This window comes from Epinephelus lanceolatus, chromosome 3, assembly GCF_041903045.1.
Source record: "Epinephelus lanceolatus isolate andai-2023 chromosome 3, ASM4190304v1, whole genome shotgun sequence".
In the NCBI taxonomy this organism is placed as follows: domain Eukaryota; kingdom Metazoa; phylum Chordata; class Actinopteri; order Perciformes; family Serranidae; genus Epinephelus; species Epinephelus lanceolatus.
In genome coordinates this window covers 11368720-11393724 of record NC_135736.1, presented here as the reverse complement: position 1 = coordinate 11393724, position 25005 = coordinate 11368720, and the positions used below count along the sequence as shown (strand labels likewise).

The 25005-nt window shown below is 41.2% G+C and overlaps 1 protein-coding gene across 3 annotated transcripts in view; it reads right to left on the bottom strand.

Moving 5' to 3' along the window:
* The window catches only part of mast1a (microtubule associated serine/threonine kinase 1a), a 98409-nt gene that overhangs the window by 21949 nt on the left and 51455 nt on the right, over positions 1–25005 (bottom strand). For all 3 annotated transcript variants that reach the window (XM_033623578.2, XM_033623579.2, XM_033623580.2), the window contains 10 exons: positions 22566–22654; positions 20835–20910; positions 20216–20288; positions 13882–14042; positions 11281–11356; positions 8264–8473; positions 8055–8156; positions 2698–2830; positions 560–627; positions 306–382 (listed from right to left, as the gene is read on the bottom strand). In XM_033623578.2, the coding sequence (XP_033479469.2) occupies positions 306–382; positions 560–627; positions 2698–2830; positions 8055–8156; positions 8264–8473; positions 11281–11356; positions 13882–14042; positions 20216–20288; positions 20835–20910; positions 22566–22654 (1065 nt within the window). The remainder of the gene's footprint in view (positions 1–305; positions 383–559; positions 628–2697; positions 2831–8054; positions 8157–8263; positions 8474–11280; positions 11357–13881; positions 14043–20215; positions 20289–20834; positions 20911–22565; positions 22655–25005) is intronic.

Below are 25005 nucleotides of genomic sequence, written 5' to 3'. Positions count from 1 at the left end.
GGAGCCAGCCTCAAGTGGCCATTTGAGGAACTGCAGTTTTTGGCACTTCCATGTTGGCTGTATTTTTTAGCCCCAAAGATTGCTGCTTGTAAATAACCAACCTGTTAATAGCCAACTCTCGATAAAGACTAGGCTGAGATTTAGCTGCTTTACTGTAGCAACCTCCCGTTTAAGCTAGGAATCAAACAGCTTTTTGGCTTTTTTTCGACCCCCAAAAAGGGGGTGCGGCCTTGGTGATTGGCGCTTGATGACAAGTTGCCGGTCTGGTCCATGAGGGGTCAATAAGGTTCGAATCCATTGCTTACCCATAAGCTCCATTGCTGATAAGTTTGATGCTCTGAAAATCCTCTTCAGTCGGTGGCTTGATGGCTCTCCCTTTTCCCTGGTGACATATTTTAAAATTATAACTCAGATCAACACAACAACAGTTTATGTTAAATGTTCAAATGCTCAAATAAGTTTGATAGTTATGTGTGTATGAATGCTGGTGTGGACATGCAGTCATTCTGTGTATGAATACATGTAAGCACAGATCTGTCTGCGTTTATTTGTTCTTCACCTCTGCTGAGTCGTCGGTCTCTGGAGTATGTGGACCCTCACTGTCGTAGCTGTCAAGGCTCACGATTTCTGTTGAGAAACATGTTAGTTAACAAGCAAACCGGGTGTTGGAAAGAAAAGAGACATTTTTCGTGCCAAAACACCAGGCCTCCCACACTGCTGTGAGCAGATAAAAAATTGCAGCTGTACAGACATCTTAAACAACACAGCTTTTTTTTTTATAAAAACAGATGAAGGGCCAAACGCGTCAGATCACAGAAAAAAAAACACGGGAGTTAAAATAGCTTCTTCCTATTAATTTGTCTCGTCTCTTTCAGCTCTCCCTCCCCCTCACTTTGTACCTTCTCCTTCCTCGAGCAGCACTGGCAGCTAATTTTCAGTGTTCTTCCACTCTTGTATGTGACAGCTGCTAGAATACTCTGATTATAGTACGGTTTTGTTGGAGAAGGGAAATAACTGACTAATAATTAACTCTGTAAAGCGTTTACAAAGCCGCTCTGTAGATATTAACTTCATGTAAAATAAAAGTCACTGAGCTGACAATCGTGTATTCTGTTGGTTTCTCTTTGATGCTGGAAACGACTGTCAGCGGTCTCTATGAGGAGCCAAGAAAAGAAATGAGAGTGTGAAAATGTGCAAACAGCTACATGGGTGTGCATTCATGTCTGTGCGTGACGATGTAGGTGTAAAAGAAAGTGCAAGATCAAGATATCAAGTGGCAAACTGTTAGTAGAGATTAGCTAAGAAAGACAGGCCCATATTTTTCATGAATTTAGAAATAAAATGGCAGAGGTTTATTGTGAAGAGTCATTTCGGGTCATTTCATCCATCAGCTAATGAACAGGTCCTGATGGATGAGACTGGCAGCGGCTGAGCAGATGTGAATTAGAACTGTGAGTTTGGGGGCCGAGTCTGAGCCATGATGATTAATGAAAGACAGCGATGCTATCGCACCACCAGCCAGCAAATGATCCAGCCAGACTCTAAACTTGAGCCCTGGGTTTTCTTTTTTTCCTTTATTTCTTTACATTCTGACAAACTGACACCATTAAAACTGTGCTGAACTGAAGCTTCAGCGAGAGAATGCTATGATGTCTTCAGGGTGTGTAGTCTTTGTAAAAATGTATTTTCACAGTCAATAGACTCACAAGTCAGTCTTTAGACGCTGGAGATCTCTGATTGTCTGGTGGCGAGACTACACAGTCAAAGACCAGCTTCATTTCACAACCAACTGCTACTTTCTTGACTTGCAGTAAGTGACAAAAATTATATGTATAGTTCATAGCACAACTGAAACAGGATCAAAAATCATTTGTGTCTTGCTGTTCAAAGGTCCCACTGTGGTCCAATGGGACGGAATGGACCTCACCTCTCTATGAAGTCACTCAGTTAGCTGAGAGAATAGAACTCTTGAAATGTACCATTTGGTTATTCAGAACACCAAACTCTCTGCGCAGCGGAGCATACTCTGGGCACTCCGAGGAGATGGAGCAGCAGACCGCCAAGTGAAGGGAATGTGTGATTAACTTCACTGCTCATTAATTCACGTAGAAATAGAAAGCTCTATTTCGTCAAACAACAGGGCCCTAATTTTAGTGCAGATTGGACTGGATTTACAAATGAACCCAATGTCTCTGTGTTAATGGTTTACTTTGAGTTCTGATTTTATAAAGGAGTGCGACGACTAGGCGGTAGAGTTTTAAAGTTTCTTAATGCTGATTGTGTTATTAAGTGGGACAGATCAATAGGACACACTACATTAACTAACTTAAAGGATCTTAAAGGAATAGTTTGACATTTTGGGGAAAGCTATTTGCTTAGAGTTAAATGAAAAGATTGATCTCATATCTGTCCATTAGCTGTGGAGCTATAGCCAGGAGTTAATCAGCAGCTAGCCTGCTTCTGTGTTTGAAAAATCAAGCTACTAACATCTCTAAAGCTCCCTAATTAACATGCTGCCGTAGAACGATAAGCTGGAGTTTAAGGGTTGAACTATTTCCTGACAAAAAGTCACAGAAAGTCACTGTACCTTGCCATTGTCCGTAAAGGAATAGTCACAGCACATAAACTATTATCCTTACGTTAAACAAATAAGACACAACTTGTTCATAAGTGAATATTTATTTCTCTTTCTCTTACCCTCAAGTGGGTCTCTGGTCAGCCCCAACTGACTGATGATGTATCGAGGGATGTCTGCCTTCATCAGCTGTCCCTCTTTGGCGTGGTCCTCCGCTGCCTCCAGCAGATGGTAAAACTCTTCAGGGTTAAACTCCTGTCATTGGAGGGGAAAAATTAAGTTCCAAAGAAAGGTACAGTATCAAACACCTTAAAGCTTAAACCATAGCTCAAGATCTGACATCAGATGTACCTGAACATCTGGTATTCAGCTGTACAGGTAATCCAAAAGGAGCTACAGTAACAGTGTGAACACGACATAGTGTGTCTAGCACATTTAAGTGATCACTGCTCATTTAATATTTAGCCGTGAAAATATCTTTAAGTCCACAATAGCAGAGTTTTAACACCTTCAGATAGGTCTGGAGAGCAGTGCTGGAGCCACATCATCCCTAGAAGTGAATTCATTAAAATCTAATCAGCCCCTGTCAGCACCAGATAATTGCCACTTGAATATCAACACTTGCTGCTACTGATGTGTGAGATTACAAAAAGAAAACCTTTGTCCACTCCCTTGCAATATTTTGTTAATCCATGTGAGATCAAGAAAAAGACACAAAGAAGGGGATGATCATTTTTTGGCATTTTTGGAAAGAAAAAAAAAAAGTGAAAACTGAAGAAAACTGAATTGAAATGATCCATATAAAACTGTTTGTCATGCGCTTATGTTTCTAAAAGTGATTATCAGCCAACACATAGTTACCAGATATTTTTGTGCTCCCAAATATCTGACAGAATCTGACAGTATCAGTCAGGTTATGACTGCCACTAATATGATGGTAACATATATCATAATCCTGATTTTTCTTTTCTAGAGCCATGGTAACTAGAGTCCTAGGTAGCAGAAACGAAGAGATGTGAACTGCTGTTATATTGTGTCATATCACACAGAGCCATATCTTACACACAGCGCAAAGCGGCGCAAAGTGTCGCAAAGCGGCACTCAGCGGTGCACGGTGCAATGCGATGGTCATTGCTAGCTTCAGACCAGCTTTAGACGCAGATGTCATTTTTACTGCCAGCACCCATCTGTGCTCAAGGGCATCCAGGTCTTATAATGTGTTGTGGTTAGGTACATTGTTGGTGTATTGTTATTTTGAGGCAGCAAAGCGATTGCACCATTGACCAACAAAAACCTGGTCTACTGATAAAATGGTGCTGTATTTTCCTGCTATTCAAAGGGTGCATTATTCAGATAGTAAGATGCACCTACATCAGTGGGTTCATAACACCTGTACACTCTGCCTGTTACACAAACAGCAGATGGGTGACATGATACATCATCAATGAGGAAAACATTAATTACATTCTCTTAAATGTGAACATAGCAGAGAGCAGAGCAGAGCTGCTGACCAATTCCACATTAAGAGATGCTGTGCACATTTACGCATGAGGAGCAGCGTAACTGCATCGATTATTTCAGAATCTAAAAGTTAAGTTTCCTCTGTCAAGTTTATAACTACTGTTTAAAGTTTTGCCTCTTAAATGTCCCAAGATATTTCCTGCTGTGACATCCCTGTTATTACATTACTTTCAGTACAAAATGGCTCAAAGGTGCAGGCACACCTGGCTTTTAAAGGGAATGAGAGATAACACTCTGATTGGTTGAATTTATGTAACACTTAGAATTAAGGGAATAAATAAAGCCTCACTGCCCCTTGTGCCTTACTTTGCGCCCAGATTATGTGCCGCTAAACTAGCAAAAAGTAATGCTGTACATGCCCTATGCACTTGCGCCATGCACTTTAGGCCATGCACTATAAATCATTTAAACAGAGCCCATAAATTAATTCCAGGTGTGACAAACTAAAATCAAGAAGTAGGATTTTCTTCAACCTGCTGCAAATTCATGACCAAACACCGCTATGGGGCTGTCAAACAAATACAATCAGTGTTAATACACCTCCCAACTTTAAATTGCTTTCTTGAAACATCCTTTTTTCCAGTGAAACAGGGTTTGTGGTGTCCTGTGGGATTCAGTTTCATTCCTGTTGGTGGAATAACATTTTGATTAGAAAGCAGAGCCTGGGGCAGCCGGGATCATTTCCTTCCTCCCCTGCTCTCTCATATCTGCTCCCTTCGACCGAAGAAAAAGAGAGAGTACGGAAAGGGGGAATTAACCTGCCTCTCTGATAGCCTGGTCTGCTCCAGGATAATATCCCTGCAGCTAACAGCCTACTGACTGTGACATTTTCACCAAATCAGAACTCGCAGCTGACTTGAATCCTAAACGAACTCTATGGCCGTGGATAGCATTTTATCTGTGTGCGTGTGAGTCTTCTCCTCTCTAACCTATGGGCCGTGGGGATCTTAAGTCCCCTCCACATCCTGCCTGACCCTATCGACCTCTTCTGACGGTCGCCTTAGCAACGGAAAGATGAGCTGGGGGACGTTTAAAGGAGGGACCACGCCAATGACGAACATGTGAGGCCATCCATCAGTCAGCTGATATCCAGGTATGGCTAAGCCTCCTGTGCATACAGAGAGGCTTGTTACTACCAAGTAAGTTGAAGTGAGTTATGTATCAACATGTCAAGGACACGACTCCCATCTCCCGGCTGATTTGATGTGCTGCTGAGGAGATCGACAAGAAGTGGAGGCGGGAAGAATATTTTACAGTTTCGAGTTAGTTGGAAAAATATCCTGTGGCGATAAGTGCATACTCTGCTGCTGCAGACATGTGCAGCATGTCTCATATACTGACTGGCACAGCTTATACATAACCATGACCTCCACTGCACATACAGTACATTCATACATGAATATCTAATGTATTAACAATGCTGAAAGTGAAACTACCTAACTGGAAATAAGTGTATATTGAAGCCATTTGTGAATGCAGGGGGACATAGTAAATATAGAGTAGCAGTCTGATTATGTGTTTTCACATCTATTGGTTTGATTCTAATGCAGCCACGTTGACTGATCATTTAATGATATCAAGTAACTGTTTGTCTTCCATCCTCTGTGACATATTAAATAGCTATACGCACCCTGTTTTGTAATGCTTTGATATGTTGTTACTGAATGAGAAATCATCCTCAAGACTCTCTGCTAATAAAAGAGTTTTGTTCACATGAAGTCAGGGACTTTTATTTAAAAACACTATAATCACCACCTTGCAGTTGTATGCCTTCGCAAACCAGTCAAGTTGCAGTTTACATCCATGTCTGTCTAGACTCATATGTAGCCATGACAGTTGAAAATGGTTCAAATATTGATGTTTTTGCAATGTAGCTACATGTTCTGAAACATGGATGCTTCATACACATATTTAACCCAACACCACAGAAGATCTATACAATCCGCAGTTTCAAGGTGGACACCAAAGATGAGTGTCACCAATTCAGTATCCCAAATGTCTCCGCTTCTGTTCCTGAGATATGGTGTTGAATTATGACCAGTAAAGTGCTTTTGCAGAACACAATGAAGCTGATCTGTGACTTTTTGGTTATAAAATTTCATCATTTCACGTTTTTTTTTTTTTTTCATACAGACATTTGTGTGAAATTTTGTCATAATTAGTGTATGAATTCTTCATATATGGTTAAAAATATGTTTTGTGAGGTCAGAGTGACCTTTGACCTTTGAACACCAAAATCTAATCAGTTCATCCTTGAGTCAAACAGGGTAAGAGATTATGTGTCAAGATAGTGCTGTCTGAAACAAAACCCACGCATAGCATGTCATTAAAAAAAGGTGTGAGTGCTTTTTTATGAAGTGCTGTCGCAAAGTGCTCGCCAATGCCCTGCCACTGTTTTTCTGCTGAAGAAAAACGCTAAGTGGAAACACACTCTTGGAGGAAATTCCCTCAACGTGCTTTCAAGATATCATGTGCACGAGAATGGGATGGGCGGATGGACAGATGTGCTGACAACTAAATACATAATACCTCCAGCCACAACTGTGATCAGGCATAAAAATGGTCAAAGTTGAAGTCAGAAAAATACCCTGAGTTTGAGTCCTGAGTATGGCTCAAAGCAAATATACACGATCCCATGTCTCCCATAATGCACCTCTAAAGTGCCCCGCATTAAATCCTCACTGCCTTCTAAATGTACACTTTCTTCAAACCACACACCTCCAATGTATGACAACCATTCTGTTAAACATTTAAGTCTCAAGCCAACCCCGATGACATTATCAAGGTTGTTTTTCAGACTTTTGAGCTATCCTTTCAGAGCCTCAAAACAGATTTCACAACTGTTTTCACATGATGAGCAGTACTGCTGGTGCAGCTGAGCTCCATGTGTAAGATTGGTGAAATGCCCCTTTAACAGCAGCAAAATAAATTCTCATGAACTCATATCAACAAGAAGCTGTCCTTTCACAAAGACTTGCTACTTTCTTGTGTCTGAGTACAAAGAGCTCAATGTATTCATGTTCTTTCTCAAAAACTCAAATTATTATTTTGGATTATATTTCTCCAGAATAAACAACTTGAGGTAAAATATCTCGTTCCAGCAGCTGTATACTGATGAACTGTGGACACTAAGAGCCTGAATATTCAGAAACAAATGTGTGTATGTGTACATAATATTGTTGTAACAGTTGTTCTCTGTTACTTGTGCATTGGGTTTTCCAGTTCTTTTCTGATGACTGTAATACTAAAGGGGCGGTATAAGATTCTCAATTTTATTTTATTTACTTAATTTCTTTCTGCAGCCAAAGGGTTAAAGCTACAGGGCACAAGAGGTAGGTGTGTACTGGCATTGGGTCTATATTTGTGTTGCTAATTTGCCGTAATTGAAGGTTTTTGGTTTCTATATTTTAAACATCCAAGACAGAGATGTGGGCACACCTCGCCTCTGCTTTATAAGACTGAATACAGGTATGTTATCATGGGGTGTATAAAGGAGTCCCTTTTTTTTTTATCCCTGTGTCCCCACCCGACTCAATGGGATAATACAAAAAAATTAATATGTTTTTTTATTTGTTAAAAGTAAAACAAATGTAATGTAAAAGACTTTTTTAAAGCCTTAAAGTCAGAATCCCTTTAAGGAGTGTTAGCACAGCTTCCAGCTGTGACACACTTAGAAAACCTTTGTTTCATCATTTCAGATTGAATACACAGTAGACAGCCTGCCCCACTTCTGCTCATTTCTTAATGCCATTTCAGTGTGAAGCAGTCCACCCTCCATCTTCATGTGGGAGGACAGGAGATGAAGCAGAACACACTCAGAATGTGAAAAGGCCCTCAGAAAAAAAAAGATCTTTTCACTAGATTCAATAAATGTTCATTTAAAGAATCTGTATCAGTGTGTGCTAAGTGGCCATTTCATAAAACCAATTGCGCTATCAGATTGAAGGATAAAACTTACCAAACACTCGAGAAGCCTGGCTGGACGAGATATGATGATAAAGAGCTTTTTGACCAGCTCGATGACGAAGGTGAGCTCCGAACTCTCTGAGCGCTCGTAGGCCTGACAGCAAGGGAGCAAGAAGGCAGATAGTGAGACAGGTAGGGTGAGTTAGAGATGTGTCTGCGCTGACGTTAGTTTACATTTCTCTCCACCTCCACACAACTCACGTCATTCATCAGCTTCTCCAGGTTCTCCTGCAGCTCACAGAAGTAGACACTGGTAATGAGACCCTCACGTGATTTGGTCAGGCAGTCCCTGGACAGCTCAGCTATCTGGTGGTGGATGAAGCTGAGGACCCCGTCGGCCAGTGGCAGAACACTCTCTGGGGAGTAGTTGTGGATGAACTCCGCCAGCCTCTCCTCCATCTGGGCAGTGGCCTAAATGAATACAAGATGGTGGTTTAAAGTCAGTTGCTAGTCCAATATTCACTCTCTTTAGCTCTGTCTTTGGTCTCTATCAACTCCTGAGGGCAATATCTGGTTCATATCTGGCAGCTAAATGCTCCACTTCGTCCACCGGCAAGTCGCTAACTCTGTCTGTCTGCCATTTGGTGCTGAGCAGGTAGCGTTCACTGGACTTTTAGAGCTTTTTCTCTGACAACAGCTGCCTGCTGCGGCTGAAAAACGAAGCTTAGAGAGCAGTGAGAGTGAATAAGTACAGTTAAACTATGATCTGAAACTCTCCATAAAGCTCTGTAAAGTGGAGGGGAGCTGCAGATTCAGGTGGCAATTCTCTGTGGGTTCATCACTACAACTTACTTCTTTCACATTGTCATTTTATTCATTGTAATTATAAAAATATCAGTTATTGCTGCTTTAAATGTCACACTTGAAAAGGAATATATAATGGGAAAAGGTGACAGGTACATAGTCAAATTGTCAGACAGTCTAAATGATGCCGAGTCTCACTTGTGTAACTAATGTTGAAAAACAATGACGTGATTAGAATTCAGGCTCCATTAAGCATCCATTAAATATCTATTTCAGGTATGCAACTGCTTATTATTCTCATTATAATAGAGTTGAGGATGCAGCAATATTCAATCTTTATTCACAGTCCTAGGAAGTGTGCAGCTGTATTTGGGAAGGGTAGCTTTGACTCAGGAGGTAGAGCAGTTGTCTTCCAATAAGAAGGTTCATGGGTCAATTCTTGGGCAAGATAGTGAACGTAAGAATATGATGAGCACGTGGCACCTTGTATGATAGGCTTGGCCACCAGTGTATGAATGTGTGTGTGAATGGGTGAATGGTGCCTGTGTTGCAAAGCTTTAAGTTGTCAGGAGTACTAGAAACGCTCTATACAAATGCAGTCTACTTCCATTTTGGCCTGTTAGCGCTGCTTCGCAATGCATTACTGTAAATGAGAACAGGATGATGTGTGTGTGTGAGTACAAGCAAGTGTTTGAGGAAACCTGCTTACAGAGTGACACACATTTCCTGATATACTTTTCCCTGTCTATAGAAATCATTGTTTCTCTCAGGCATTGAGTTGTATCCGCGTCTCTGTACATAATACACGCAGACAGCTTCAAGAGGTTATCTTACAGTTTGATTACATATGTGCCTCGGGCAAGATACGTGATCTAATTGATTTTATGATCATGATAACTGACTCATAGGTCAGGTCCAGCTTCTCAGATGTGGGTGACCCCCAGGAGTTTTCACACACTGCAGTGTCAACAGCTTACCAAGAACAGTGAAATGACATCGCAGCCCTTTGACTGTGAGCTGTCTTTATGTTGGAGGTCAGAGGAGAATGGTAAGCCTCTTTCAGAGTAACAAGGGCACAGAAATACAGAGATAACAGCTTAGAGCAGCAGGAGGGGGAATCAGTGTGAAAGAGACAGGAAATACTCAGAGAGAGAGGAGTGTGACATGCCAGGGTCGGGAGTCAAACCGTCCACATTGTAGTTAAATTGTATGGGCCCTAAAAATTAGGCTACTAAAGCTACTTATACTCAGACTAATGTAGTGCTGTGACTTGAAGAGTGTCCGCATGCTGCCTGGTTCATTACTGCAGCTCAGTCTTACTAACATCAATCTACTCCTTGTTGAAGGGAAAGACTTTTATGAATGATCACCTGTTGGTCTCAGACCATACACTCTAAACGCTTCTTCCCAAAGGGCTGACGTTAGACCTAGAATCACTGCTTCTGAGGAACCCTTCTTTAAATAAATGGTTCTCCATGGGTTCTTTGTAGGACTAAGTGACAATTCATTTGCCCATGTCTACAATGGTCTGCAGGGACCCCTGTGCAGATGACCACATGCAGCCCATTTTTTGTGAATGCACGGTCTGTAAGCATAGCAAGCGCAAAGACTGCACATGCTCCAATCCCTTGCTCCATACTCCAGTCCAGTCCAAAACACTGCTGTCAAGCCAGCCGCAGCTGCCTCTTCATAGTGACATTAGTTTTAAGTTGGATATTAAACAAACGTTCACTCTGGACCCAGCAGTGTCTTCTTGGTTTCACTTTCACACAATGTCTGCAGTAGGAGGACAGTAATCTCACCTCCCAGCCCTCCCATACACTGCAGGGGGCTGAGGCAGACCGCCAATTGTACTATGAATAGAGCCAAATGTGCGTCCGCAGCTGTCTGCAGACGTTCAATGTGGAAGTTATGTCTGAGCCTCAAGGGGTCCATTAAAAGCCCTGTTCATCCACAGAACCCTTTTTGGAAGACAGAGTTCTTCAAGAATTGTTGAAAGCATAGATGCTAAAAGATCCTCATCCTAATATGTTTAGCCATGTTTTAAATTGTATTTTTAAATGTAGATGTTTCTATAATCACTTTGAACACTTCTCCTACCATAGTTGACATCTTTACCATAATTTAATGCCATATGCTGCCACTTGGACGCCACCTGGTTTTAAACATGACCCAAGTTTCTGTTCCAAACCATACTCTACCACTGGAATAGTTGAGGCCGTAGTAGTTGTGATTTCATGAAATCACCCCCTAAAATTGTGATTGTGAACCATAATTGTTGTGGGCTGCGCTTGAGCACATCAGCATTAATGTGAGTGGCTGTGAAAAAAAAAAAATTGACTGTATTTTTTAAATTAAATTGAATGTAGCTAAAAAGGTGGCAACTGACTGCACGCATATTGTTTCAGTGCGTATTTGATGTGTGTTCATGGATGTTCAGTTTACACTTGTGTATTTGTTTCTATGAGGCTGACCTTGGGGAAGCGCTCCTTGTAGACATGGTTCATCATCACTATTTCATTGTCATAGCAGGATGGAGAGCGCCCTGGGCTGAAGAGAGACAAACAAAAAGAGCAGGAGTGTAATATACAGCAACGACTGAGAAAATCAAAGAGCAGAGAGCGAGGGGAGGCAGCCCCTGAGATGCATTTCTGTAGTTTTCACTTGGATGAAGAAATAATTTTCTTCTTCCCCTCGTGTCCATCCTGTCTGTATATTATGCTAATCAGAAATTCAGGACACTCTGTTTAATTTCTCTAATGGATCTGGTGTCCCGCACGTCACACCAAACACGGCACAGACGTCAGGGAAGCATAAATATGTTCACAGTCACATTTACACTTTCCTACACACACATACACAGATAAAAGGCAAAATCAAAATCAACATGTGGCAGAATAAAATCCCAAAATGTAATACTGTTATCTCAAAGCAACTCATGCAGTGCTAGATTAGACATTCACGAAAGAAAAATGAAATTATGAAAAGGTGTCTTGTGGGCAAACACAATGTAGCTTCACAGAGAGATGTGATATGAATAGAAATAATGAGAGATGTCAAGGTGCACAATAAAGGCTTTCTGTATAGTGAAGCCACAAGATAGGATAATATCTAGGGCAGCGGCTGCTGAGGAGCTTAATATGAAAACTGAATACTGATAAGTAGTGACGTGCTGTATGTAGTTAGGGCATGTTGCATCCAGAGAGGAGGCTATAATAGGTGTGGTTGGAGGGAGTGTACACCAGAGACTAATAGAGAAACTGTTGCACTCTGGAGGGGCAAAGCACTGGAGGGTGGAGTGATACTGATATAATAATATTTCCGTGGATCCCCATGTTAAAATGCCTAACTTTACAGCACAAATAAACATGTTTACAGCCTGGTACAAAAAAAAACAATAAAAAAAACAAACTCATCCATTGAAGTGTTATTAAGGCGGGGTGCCATCCATTGGCAAGTCGCTACCACAGCAACAACATTGGTTAGGTAACTTAATCATGGTGCAACCCCAGATTCTAATGGTGTAGTCATAGCTGCAGGAATTTCAGTGTGTTTTCAGTTCATTAAAGTTAATTGTAATGCTTTGGTTGCCGAATAAAAAGGCTTGTTTATCATTTGGTTCCGCTAAAAGGCCCTCTAAGAGTTGAACATTTTGTTTTAACGGGTTCGGGCCTGATTTTTGCTAGTGAAAATTAGCATTAGCATTATCACAGTCAACTATAGCTGTTAATGCTCCGTGCTAACCACGCTAGCTGTTAGCATTAGGTTTGTCTTGACCAAATCACTTTTGGCTCCAAAATACCAAGATGGCGACAGCCAAAATGCCGAACTTGAAGCGTCAAAACAGGAGTCCACAAATCAGTGGGCTACTTTTATTAGTCTTATACAGTTTACGTGCTTTAGATTTATTTACCCAGTGGTATGGTAAGGCCTAAACCAATAATGTATTTATTATTCCCAAGTACTTTCCAACCCCATCTATGCCACTCAGTCACAAGCCAATTCATTCTTACTGAAGACGTAAACCCAAATAAATAATTCACAGTTTTTAAAAATGGGTCAGTAATTTCCTAAAACAGCTGGGCACTATGGATTTCAGCATACATTACAATACCTGTTGTTGGTACAATCAATTCATGATTGATGGGGTCTTTTCATTGGATTTGTTGACAAAAATATTGACTATCATCAGACTTATTCAGACTATTTAACAGTTACTATTGGCTCCAAATTGATTTTTATCAACATAAAAACACTGTTTACACATAAGTAATAATCAAATATAATATACTGCATACTTGTACATTTTGCTACTAGTATTTATGTAGTTTTGCTTTCTAGTAGAATGTTGAATACAATGCTTTTACTTGTAATGGAGTATTTCATAATGTGGTATTGGTCCATAGTGAGTGAAAATTAGCATTAGCATTATCAGAGTAAAGGATCTGTACACTTCTTCCACTACTTAAGCCTTACATATGATACTGGTAAATATTGTCTTCAATGGAAAAGAGAGCTGAGAGACTGAGTCACTCCTCCCATTAAATGGCAGCTCTACAAAATGAAGCTTTTTAACAGACCTGACAAATGCATAATCCTACATACACCACAGTGAGTGAATTATACAACAGAATGCAACAAAAAGGCCTGTGCTTTAAATAAGAGACTGAGAGCTCTCTGCAACTCTTCATGACAGAATGAAATTGTTCCTGCACACTAATTAAGGTTTTCCTTTTATAATTTTAAAGGGTGGCTTAATATTCTTTTATAAAAGCTTAACATGATTCGTTTAGATTAATTCTGCTTATTTTTCTTCACCAGATAATCTCCATTAATCAACTATTTACAAATAAGGAATGAAGGATGAATCATGAACATTTTGTATCTGGAGTAAAATGTCACAGAATTATGTTTTTGCTGAGTCAGAAACTGAGTGCTACTTGCTGTTAGAAGAAACCAGCACCTTAGTCCTTATAAGGCTTCTGCTCTCAGGGACGAATTGTACGAAACCAAAATCTAAGTTGACTGAACACCTAATGGCTGGACTTCTTGGCCATGACCTGCCACGCTCTCACCTGAGGCTTCGAGAGCGAGGGCGGACGTGCGGCGAGCGTCGGCCCCCGTCATCGTCCGTGATGCTCTCTGTGCTGCCAAAGTGCTTGGACAGGAAGTGCAACTCGTCCATGGTTGGCTGGAAGGGCAGCTGGTGCAGGCGCTCCTGGGATGAGCTGGATGACTGTAGAGAGACATGAAGAAGAGATAAGGTTAAACTAGGAGCTGCTCTTTGTTAGATTTCTTTGAAAAGCTTCTGCTGCAATATCAGTAGTTTAAAATAGATATCCAGTGATGGAGGGAAGATACTGAACAACAAATGGCAAGAGCACCTTCACCGATGTGGTGACAATTACAGAAGAGGAGAGAAAGAAGAAAGCACAAGTCGTACTATGATATGAGTGGGTGGAATGAACTAAAACAAAGAAGCAACTAACTTAAAAGAACAAGGAAGGAAAAGAGAGAGGTGGAGAAACAAGAAAAATATCCAGAAGGAGTTAGTGTAGGAGGAAACAAAACAGAATAATGTGGACTGAACACCAGAGCAAAAAGACTGCAAGGAATGAAAGAGTCCCTCCACCTAAAAGTTGACTGCTGCCTTAAGCGTTTGCTGCCTCAGGGGGTTAATGGCAGCGCTATTCGGTTTTAAACAAAAGACTTTTCTTCAGTGCAAGAGGGAAAAAACCAGCCTGGATCAATGGGAGGATTAATGAACACATCTCCCAATGGGACACCATGGCTGGCTTTGGCCACACAACGATTTCTCCTATAAAAATCCATTAGAAGCTCCATTCAGGTCTCAGCCACTTGCAAGCTGCAGAAAAAGCAGTGAAATTACGATGTTGTGAATGCAGCAAGTCCAGTCAACAGAATCAATTAAGAAGCTCCCCAGAGTAACAAAGAGCTCGGAGACTGAGGAAAATGCCACTGGATATGATGGTTATCATAGATGAAAAACTGTCTCATATGTGTCTCCTTTCATGCAGTCACAGGGTGAATCTCAATTCACTTAATTGCATCTAGATTTCTTTCTCTTGCGTCTTCGTCCTTGTCACTGAATATGTGATGAGAGATGCAAGGAAAACATGTGAGGAAATAGGACGCGAGGAAACATGTTTTTTAGACAACCGTCATCATCTGAAGTCAGTTTTACGATGATGGTGCCACAGCTGGATCACCTCTGTTGTCTTCTGATGCCTTTTTTATATATAAGCCTACACAAAAGGCATCAAAAGGCATCTTTATGTAAATGTATTTTTAGTACATGTATATGCACTAATAACAAAATAAGGATGTAAAGTCACCATTTCTAGCACTATTAAACTTTTTCTTGTTTCCTCCCACATGACAAAAGATGTGAGAGATCTAGTCACAGTCTGTAAATGGACCTCACTGCCCAGACACTGAATGTTTAAGAGCCATTTCTGCAGATGTAACATGTTTTTTAAAAAGCATATTCAATAATTATTTGCATCTGCATTTCTATTTGCAAATCCATTATTTAACAATAAAGGTTATGATGGGAGTGTCTCATTACTTGTAGAAAAGATTGGATGGAGGTTTTAGCTTCTCCTTGGCACACAGGGATTTTCAGTGTTGCATGTGATCTGATGAAAATGACAGCAATAGAAAATGTGTTTCATGTAGAACAGACAGACTTTCAAGAAAAAAGAGGGAAAGAGAGATCATAAAAGAAACGCCTGTCTGATGAATGATGGAAGTTGTTCCTTTGTTTATCAGACCTACAGTTCACACAGGTCAGCTGACTCGTGCAGGGCCCATTCAAAACATGCCTGCTCAAAACAAGCTGATTGCTTGGCTTCCATTATTGCTAAAGGGACAAACTCTGGGGCTCGAAAATTAAGCCAGTGTGGAAGTGCCAAAAACTACAGTTCCTTTAAGGCCACTTGAGGCTGGCTCCAAATCCAAGTCGATTCCCACAGAGAGAATGTTTACAGCAGAAATAAACATGCTCACAGCCTGGTTAAAAAAAAGTTTTTGTTCTGTCTTGCTAATTTACCTCACCATGACAACTGTGCTGGGGTCGGATTTTTATATAATTCACCTGTTTTCATTTTATTAACACTTAACAATACATGTTTGAGCCTGTGACTTTGAGTCACAGGCTGTCTGCGAGGCATCACCACAGTGTATGAGTCAAATCCACCCCTTACTCTTCAACAGCCCCACCCTCTCATCCAAATGTGATCACTTCTGCCTCCAAAAATCCAAGATGGCAACAGTCAAAATGTCAGACTTGAAGCTTCAAAATGAGCGTTCACAAACCATTGGGTGATGTGGCTGTGTAAATTATTTTTACACAGCCTATTGTATTATTGTTTGAAGGTTTTTGAGAATGGCTCATCCAAACACCCTTGTACTCAGCACTGCACTTCCTTGGGTCCTGAGCAAGCTTTTGTTCTCATGCAGTGTTTGTACATATGCCTACGAAAATTATTACACCAGAATTGGTATACAGCCCACGTAATCACAAACCAGTGTATAACCCGCGTAATCGGGAGGGCTGCAATCATGTGACCAATGCACTGATGAAAGTGAAGAAAGAAGTCGTCAGCATAAAGAGACAGGTTGGGGTGTCAATGGGTCACAAAACACAGGATTTTCCTGTAGTAGACTAGTGTTTGGAACCGTGTAAAATCAAGTAAACTTGATATTTCAAGGGGCGTCTGAAAAATACCATATAAACCGCTCTATGTGCACTTTTGTAAGTTATTATATGAACTGTTATATGATGATTTGTTGTCCGTTTTAGTTGGATGATGAATTTAGTTTATTTAATAACCTAAATTCATCATAAAATATTGTGGTTTTGTGGTGAAGCATTGTCAGAACAGCCTGATCAGCTGCAGCGTCCAACACCACAGATTTCCAACAAAGGGAAATTAGAACTGAGTTGTGCCAACAGTTGACAGGCTTTTTCACCCCTAAGGTTTAATCCGTTGTACTTTATCTATCTTCTATCCTGTGTGGCCTCCACTTTTAACTGTTCACTATTCTGCAGCTTTCCTGCATAAATTTGGTTCTTATCTACTTCTTCATACATGAAACTCCCACACACACACACACACACACACACACACGCACACACACACACACACACACACACACATCTCCTCCTTTCATCTGCTCTGTTCAGTATGCAAGGGTCCTGCTGTAACTAATCAAGCGAGTAATGGCCCATGTAAGAACTAGCAGAGCACTGAAACCTGACGGGATGGAGGGGGGCAGAGGAGTGATGGAGGTGATAGAGGTGGAGAGGAGCATGGAGACTGAGAAACCATCTTCAAACTCATCTACTGGTAAAAAGAGATCAATGAGTCTCCTGCAGTGTACTGTATGTCTCTCTACAGGTGCTGCTGTGAAGAGGAAGTCAACGAGAGAAATGATGTGTGAAAAGCAGCAAAGACACAGAGGAAGTGATTGTGTTTGAGATGGCACAGAAGTGTACAGGGGGTGGATTATGAGTCAACACCTTGCCTCCACCTGAGCGTCATACACATTAAGGTCCATTTCTCAAATGGACTATTTGCCAAATGGGCCTCGGCAGGGTTCATTTCTCTGAGTAGTCTCTCACGCTCCACTCAGACAGAAGTGAACATTGTTGTTGTCCCTATATTTGCTTCAAAACAAGCTTCACTTCCACCTACACTCTATTTTATTTGTCTCTGTTGCCCCTCTTAACCATCCACCTCAGCTTCTCTGGAGATAAAGTGATGGATGGAGAAATAGTTACTGGAACAGGGAAGACTTACAGATTGGTTACATTTCATTTCCATTATCCTTGTTCCACTTTTTTCAGGAAGGCCAAGTCATCAGCTGCAGAAAAATCAGGTCGATCATATCTTAGCAACTGATGAGTTATTTTTAGTTCTGGTTTACATGTGATGCATGTTCTTCTGTGCTCGAATGCTTTTAAATAATCGGCTGAGACTCACAGCAGCGAGTACAAAGTCAGAGAGCACAGGGGCGTGTATGTGTTTGTGTATGCATGGCATTTAGCTGCAAGTGTGGCGTGTAATCATTTCAAAGCGGAGCCAGACCAAAGTAGAACATGCAACTTTTAGAACATGAATTTAAAGCAGATTTTATGCATGAAAAATATATGCAAATAGGTTCTTTCAGTGAGATACATATTCATGAAAGGGATACAAAAACCCACCTCATCAATTTAGCAATGGAGTTTTGGGTGTTGATTTTTCAAGAGAAGAAAAAGCAGACCCATACTTAAGTGTTTCTTTTCTCCTGTTTCTCTGGTAAAACTGGAAATGAAAGGAAGTGTTTGATCCTTATGAGGTTTTACTTGTCACGCCATGGAGAGGGGAAACATGAAAGAGGCTCTCTGTGAAAACTGTGCAACAGTCACCAGAGGCCTTGTTTTTTCACTTCAGGGGACTTTTCAGGAGACTGCTGCAACACTTTGGTGTCCTGTTTGTCAGTCACAAGTTTTGTGTTACATGGACACACTTAGTCAGCTCTATCCTACATTTGAGGAAGCATAAGGTGCAGTGGCTGCTGCTGCAATAATACACGATAGATGAAGGAAAAGTTGCTGCTGCTGCAGTCACGTCTGTGGTGTACAGTTATGTTGGTAGAGAACTTAAAGAAAACATACACCTACTCTGATGCAGGCTCTCAAAATGTTACATAACATTGATTTGGCAGATGCTTTTGTGCCAAGCAACTCACTTTCTTTCACATACCAGTTTTTCCCACATAAACAGGTTCTACGTGTATTGGTAGCTGATGTGGGGGAGGGGGAGGCTGAGCAAACTTTTTTTGTGTGTGTCCCTTCGTGATCATTCAGTGTCTCCTCTCTAAGTTTGGAGGTTTTGAATGCAGCTCAGGTGGAACTCGTCATGATTTTTTTCTCAGCTGCAGTTTGTTTAGTTTGAGTTGTGGAGAGGAGAATTAAGAAACAACTCTCAATGTGATGTTTTATCATCACATTCAAGTCTTTCTTTCGATCAGTCTGAGGTTGAATCGATCAGAGCTGATCAAATCAGATCAATGTATTAGAGGAGTAGCTGCTGCAGAGGTGGAGGAAAGCAACCTGTAACACAGCACCGGACCGTGGGGAGAATGCTTTTCATGGGAATTCAACCAGTTTCATCGACAGTAGGTTTAATTAAGAGGGCTGTTGTTCTAATAAATAAAGGCACAGAAAATCTGTGTGGCAGCGAGTGCTGATATTGTGGCGGTCCACCACAAATAAATGAATGTGTGGGAAACCCTGCACACACATACACTTGGAACAATTTGGGGTTCAATCAATGTCTTGCTCAAGGATACTTCAGCGACAGGAACTGAGCCGCAACCTCATAATTAATGGCCAACCTGCTCCACCACCTGAGCCGAAGACGCCTCATGTGGACATATTGATGATCACTGCTCTGAAATATCTGTCATAAAGGCTACAAATATATATTGATAGGTCCATCAAACGTTGACTAGAGAATGTACCTTCAGCGCTGTTACAAATGGTTTGCATACTGGCTGCGACTTAACAGAGCCACATTGATTACAGTTAATCAGTGTTTCAGCAGTCAGTTACAGTCATTTAGTCACAGTGAGTCATTGAGTCATTGTTTTAGTGGCACAGCAATCATAGTCCTCATATAGCCCAGTCACCAGGATCAAATGTTGGCAGTGTACTTTTCTGCCAACGACAAATGTATATCATTTGTACATTTCATATGTATGATGTTGTTCAGATTACACGTGTGTGATCTGACTTCCTCATCAGGAAGATGAGGGGATGGTGGATGGTGTGACACCTTCATGAGACAGCTGACAAGCAGCAGACAGGAGTAGACCACTGTTGGAGAACAGCAAAAGCAGGTGTGTTTATAGTGACAAAAGAAAACACGATGTTTTCCAAAGCCTAACTCTAAGTGAGTTTTGTGCCTATATAATAATGTGCCTAATATAACCACATGTTAACCACAGCCTTGTCACAACATAAAATTGAAACATAAAGAAACACAAAGTTTCAACATCTCCGCCACATATGAAACGTACAAATGTCACATATCTCTTGTTTGCAGAAACATACATTGCCAACATTTATTCTGGTGACTGGGTTGCCTCACATTGCCTCATATAAAAATTATTACAATGGTTTTCACACAGTGAGGTACACAGAATTTAAATTTGGTTAAACAAAACAATGGTATCGGATTGGAAATCAGTATATGATTGGTAGTTTAGGAAATCTTTGATTACTATTCTTTGTCCTTAGGAGGACAAAATGTGCCACAACACTGAAAAATAAATGAAAAATAGGATTATTGCATAAGAGCTCTGGGTATGTGGCTGTCTACTTCCTCTTAAACTCACCGTTGAACTGGGTGTATTGGTGCCATATCCTGAGGAAGGCAGAGAAGCCAAGGACCATCTACGACCATCAGCCCTGAGGAAAAAATAAGTAAAAGTGGAAAAGGGAGAACATATGTTAGAATCAAGAACTGTTTTCTCTATCACTTTCCCCTGCCAGAACTCCAATATCGGTTTCTATTTTAGTCCCTCGAGACAACACAGTTATACTAAAGCAATCCCACCACCTTCACTTCCTTTCTATCCAATTATACTTTTGTTCATTCTATTCCTCTCTCCCCTCAGGCCGTCTCCAGCCATGTCTGACACTACGTCTGAGTGAGTGATGAGGGATACACGTTTGGGCAAAATCCTGGCACCTCGCTTCATTCATCTGAGCCCGCTGTCAACCCTCTGTCACACGGACACTTGGTTGGAGCAGCATGGGACAAAGTCAGGGCTGTGGCATGCAGTTCCATTTTGCATGTTTGTGTGTGTGAGTAGGTGTGTTCCCTGAAGAGTTTCACTGTGTATGTGAGTGAGTGTAAAAATAATCCCACCAGCAATTTCACTCAACTATTTCGCACCGCTCTTGTAACGGTGTATGTGTGACTTATTGTGTGAATAAAGGAGGGATGCCAACCTGCGAGAGGAGGCGAAGGAAAAGTGGGCAGGTCCGCTTGGTGAGAAGTTGCGCGGGCTGTCCAACGGACTACTTCCTGTTAAAATATATATGGACAGAACACAAAAAATACATACAATGTGGGTTACTAGGCAGGATAATATATAAAAAAGTCATTTCCATTTAATTTATTAAGCCTCACGTTTGAGGAAACATTGAATTCTGTGTATATTCAATGTGACACCTACAATAACAGTGTATTTTATCCTTAATTCTGTCCTACAGTATGAAACCACGGTATTAATAAATTAAACATTAAGTGAAAGAGCAACACCAGTTGAAAATCTTGCTCTTGCTGATCTCTAGTGTAGTGTAGTGCCAAAACATTTTTATACAACAGTATAATGTCCAGAGTGATTTTTTTTTCATGGCACCCAGGTTCATTTGCCTCAGTGTGCTGAGGGCTGAAGATGAATCAGCATTTGTTTGAGTTAGAGCTCTGTATAAAGTGAGAAATCTTGCCTGTCATTGTCAGCATTTGTCATTGCTGTGCATCTCAATACCTCACATGCAAAGAAGATTATTGCGTTACTATGACAACTGGCTACTGTGAGCTTTGAATACAGTGACTCGGACATTTGTAGCTTGCTGATCTTATGGCACTCTTGACCGTCCTTAAGGCCACTGCATTAGTGATGTCACAGAGTCCTGACCAATGACTACATGTAAAGGTGGGCGGCATGACAACTCCCCAAAAGTGAAGCCAAAACAGCACCATAGCCATTATAGTGGCTGGCAGTAGCATGGATCATAAACATGGGCCAAAGAAAAGATCTAAGTACATGCCAAATATTTTCCAAGGAGTTTGACGTCATGTTCGACAGCTGTGTGTGACAACAGGCATGTTCGCGTTCAGTGTTGCTGCCTGCAGTTGGGTCAGGCAGATGATACCGCAGCTCCACATCCCGATCGCTACTGTGCAGACTCTGACTCCAAATGACCTCACCAGCACCAGACAGCAGCACCCATATCCTGGGTTTGGCTTCACTTTACAGTGGGAAGAATTGGAGACACATCGCCCATCTGTTTATACATTCTATGGTACTGACCCATCCTCGAGTAGACATCTACATTACTGCAGCAAAGTGAGAATATAATAATTAAAGGAGACTTTTAATTGATCTTTAAAGTAGCAGTGTGTAGGATATAGTGGAATCTAGTGGTGAGGATTGCAGATTGATTACAGCTGAAACTTCTCCCATGTGCCAAGCATGAAATCACAGTTAGGATTTCATCAGTGTTCGCTCTTTAGGAGGTCTTTACTGGGAGCTTACTTATCTGCAGAGGTCTCTTCCTCTTCAAAACAAACAGACCAGGTGATAAAAACTGGTAAATACACTGAATAAAGCAGTTTCACGTTACATATCAGTATTTTGTGCTGTTTGTTGCGAAGTTGCGAAGGGGTTCTAACTACAGTGGCTGACACAAAAACACAAAAACTCAAATGGAAAGATTTTATGTACAGAGGAGGATCAGTTCAAACCTACTTTCATCCAGATTGTATGTCCTAATGAACCCAAAAGCTGTTTTATTTCCTGCTGCAAAAATACACTGTCAATTTATACTGTATTTAGCTCTGTAATTTTCAGATGAGAAAAAACTCAAACTTGAAGAAAAAAAAACTTAAAATAATGTGACTGGTATACTGTTTATTCTTCCACTGTATCATGTGTTTAACTTTTATACACTGACCTATGTGTCCAGGCAGTGGAGAGTGCGGCCGTGGCAGGGTGGGCGACGTACTGGTCAGGATGAGGCTTTTACGGTTACTGGTTCTGCAACTAGAACATATATGAGAACAAAGAGCACATCAATATTTGTCTTCGTTATAGTTTCCATCGATACCAGACAGATGATAGCAACTTGGGTCTCACACACACACACACACACACACACACACACACACACACACACATCATTGACTGACCCCAAGGTTAATTGATATACTGTCTGTATGCGTATTTGTCACCCTGAGTAAATGTATAGCCTACAGTGCAGCATGTGTGAATGTAAGTGTGTATGCTGTTTTATCTTAAGTACAGTACGTCTCTCGTGTGAGTGTACGCAGCAACCCATAATACAAGACTTTATTGACGTCCGCTCACCCACAGGGGAGAGCAACAAAGCAACAAAGATTTTTAATTTCCTCTAGGTCCGGCCCCATGACGGCTGCCGTGAAATACATATAATGGCAGGAGTGATGGGGCGATGGAGGGATGGAGAGAAAGACGGAGAGGAAGTAAAGGATCAGAGAACGCAGGTATAGACTGTAATGAAGAACTGAAATTATTGAACCATAAAGGCTTCACTCGCTGCTCCTGCTGCCAATGCTGGATGTGTCTTTGTACAATTTTTTAAAGAAAGTACACACAGATATACACAAGTTTTATTGTCTTACACAACAGCTCGTAAAGCTTGAAATTGATTTTTCAGGTATTATTTCCACGTGTGGATCGGCTTTGCTCCTAGGCCTTTTGTGCTTGTCTGTGTGCTTCACTGGAGAGCCTGTCAGGCCAGATTTCGCAGAGCAGAACCACATCTGACGAGCAACACAAGTTTGCTCCATGTTGCATCAGCCAGCCTGCTGTTCTACATCTGCGCAGGAAGTGCTGTAAATGCACACGTAAAAATAAAAAAATGCACGGTCACACAACACCCATTGGTTATTTGATGTATCTTCCTCGATCAATAATCTATATCCCCGTCTTGCAGTCCTCCCACATCCTCCCTTATCTCTCCCTCTTTTTTATGCCAGTCTTCAGCACTTCTCTGAGCACTCTGAGACATCAAACCCCTGGCAGGGTTTTATCAGTGGCAGTGCGCCTCTGTGGGCGCCAGCTGAGGGAGAGCTTGTACTCAACCTTGCAGAACAGAGGAGGAGCATATTGAAATATTTAAGGGAAATGCATTAGCTTTGGACGGAGGGATGGAAGTGGCTTAACACCATCCCTTGCAGCAGCTTTCAAAAGAGGAGAAGGGGGAAGGGTGAGGGAGGGGAGAGGAATAAAAGAACAAGACCAAAAAAAAGGTGAAGAGACTGGAAGTACACACAGTACATTCCTCTGATTTTCCTTCGGTGTCAAACCCACACTTCTCTTTTTCTTCTTTTCTTCGTGCCTGCAATCATCTTTCATTTCGCTCCCTCCTTAACCTGTAGTCTCTCAAATCCACACTTTCATTGCTGCTCTTCCTCAATCAAAAGCTGAATCACTTGAGCACACGCTGCTCAAGCTTCACTGCAGAACATATTCTTAGCTTTTGATTCATGATTCATCACATCTCCAGCAGCTCAACTCGACCAGTGATTCACTTTCAGGTGGAGTGTTTTAAACCGCAAATTACAGGAAAGCCTACCTGCCTCATTTCTGTGACTTTTTCTTAGAGCTTATTTTTTTCAGTCTCAGTAAATCTCTTCATCTTTTGATAACTCATCACTCATCTGTTTCTTCTTTACTCCTTCCATTTTCCCTGCTTTGTTCTCATTCTGATTTCTCCGTCTGAATGATGAATAATTGAAATGTGGGAAGTCCAGAAAATTCATTCGTCCGCTCTAACTCCCCTTTTTAGGGTTATAGAGTCAGCTCAACTATTAAAGGCAGTAACAGAATGAAAGCCCACCAGGGCAGAGCAATCTAATTTCCCCATAAAGCCAGAAGTCTCTTGCAGCCACTATGCTTTATAACATTGTTATCTTAAATGAATGCTGTAAAAGGGCATCTTGCCCAAAGCATTTGTACTGTAAGAAAAAAAAGATTAAATAGGAGTGCTGCTCTTTACTCTATACTCCAGCAGACAGCCACATATTTATCACTAGCAAAGGTCACATTAGAGTTCTGCTACTTGTATTCCTGCAACATGTGACAGAAGCAGCAGGGGGGAGAGAGGAGGGTACAGACACCCATCTGTGGATGCTCTAACTCTGTTGTTTAGTATCTGTTGTATTCCACTGTATGCTCTTTTGGTTATTTGGTTTGCACTCACCTTTTCCCAACCTGCTTTAGTCAGTAATTTACTGAAGTTCAAAGAGTGACCAGGCAAACCCCCCAAAACAAGATATGAATTTACATTTTAGACATGGTTTACAACACAGAGAAGAGAGAGAGCAGGGACATACGTTTCATAAATCGCTCTA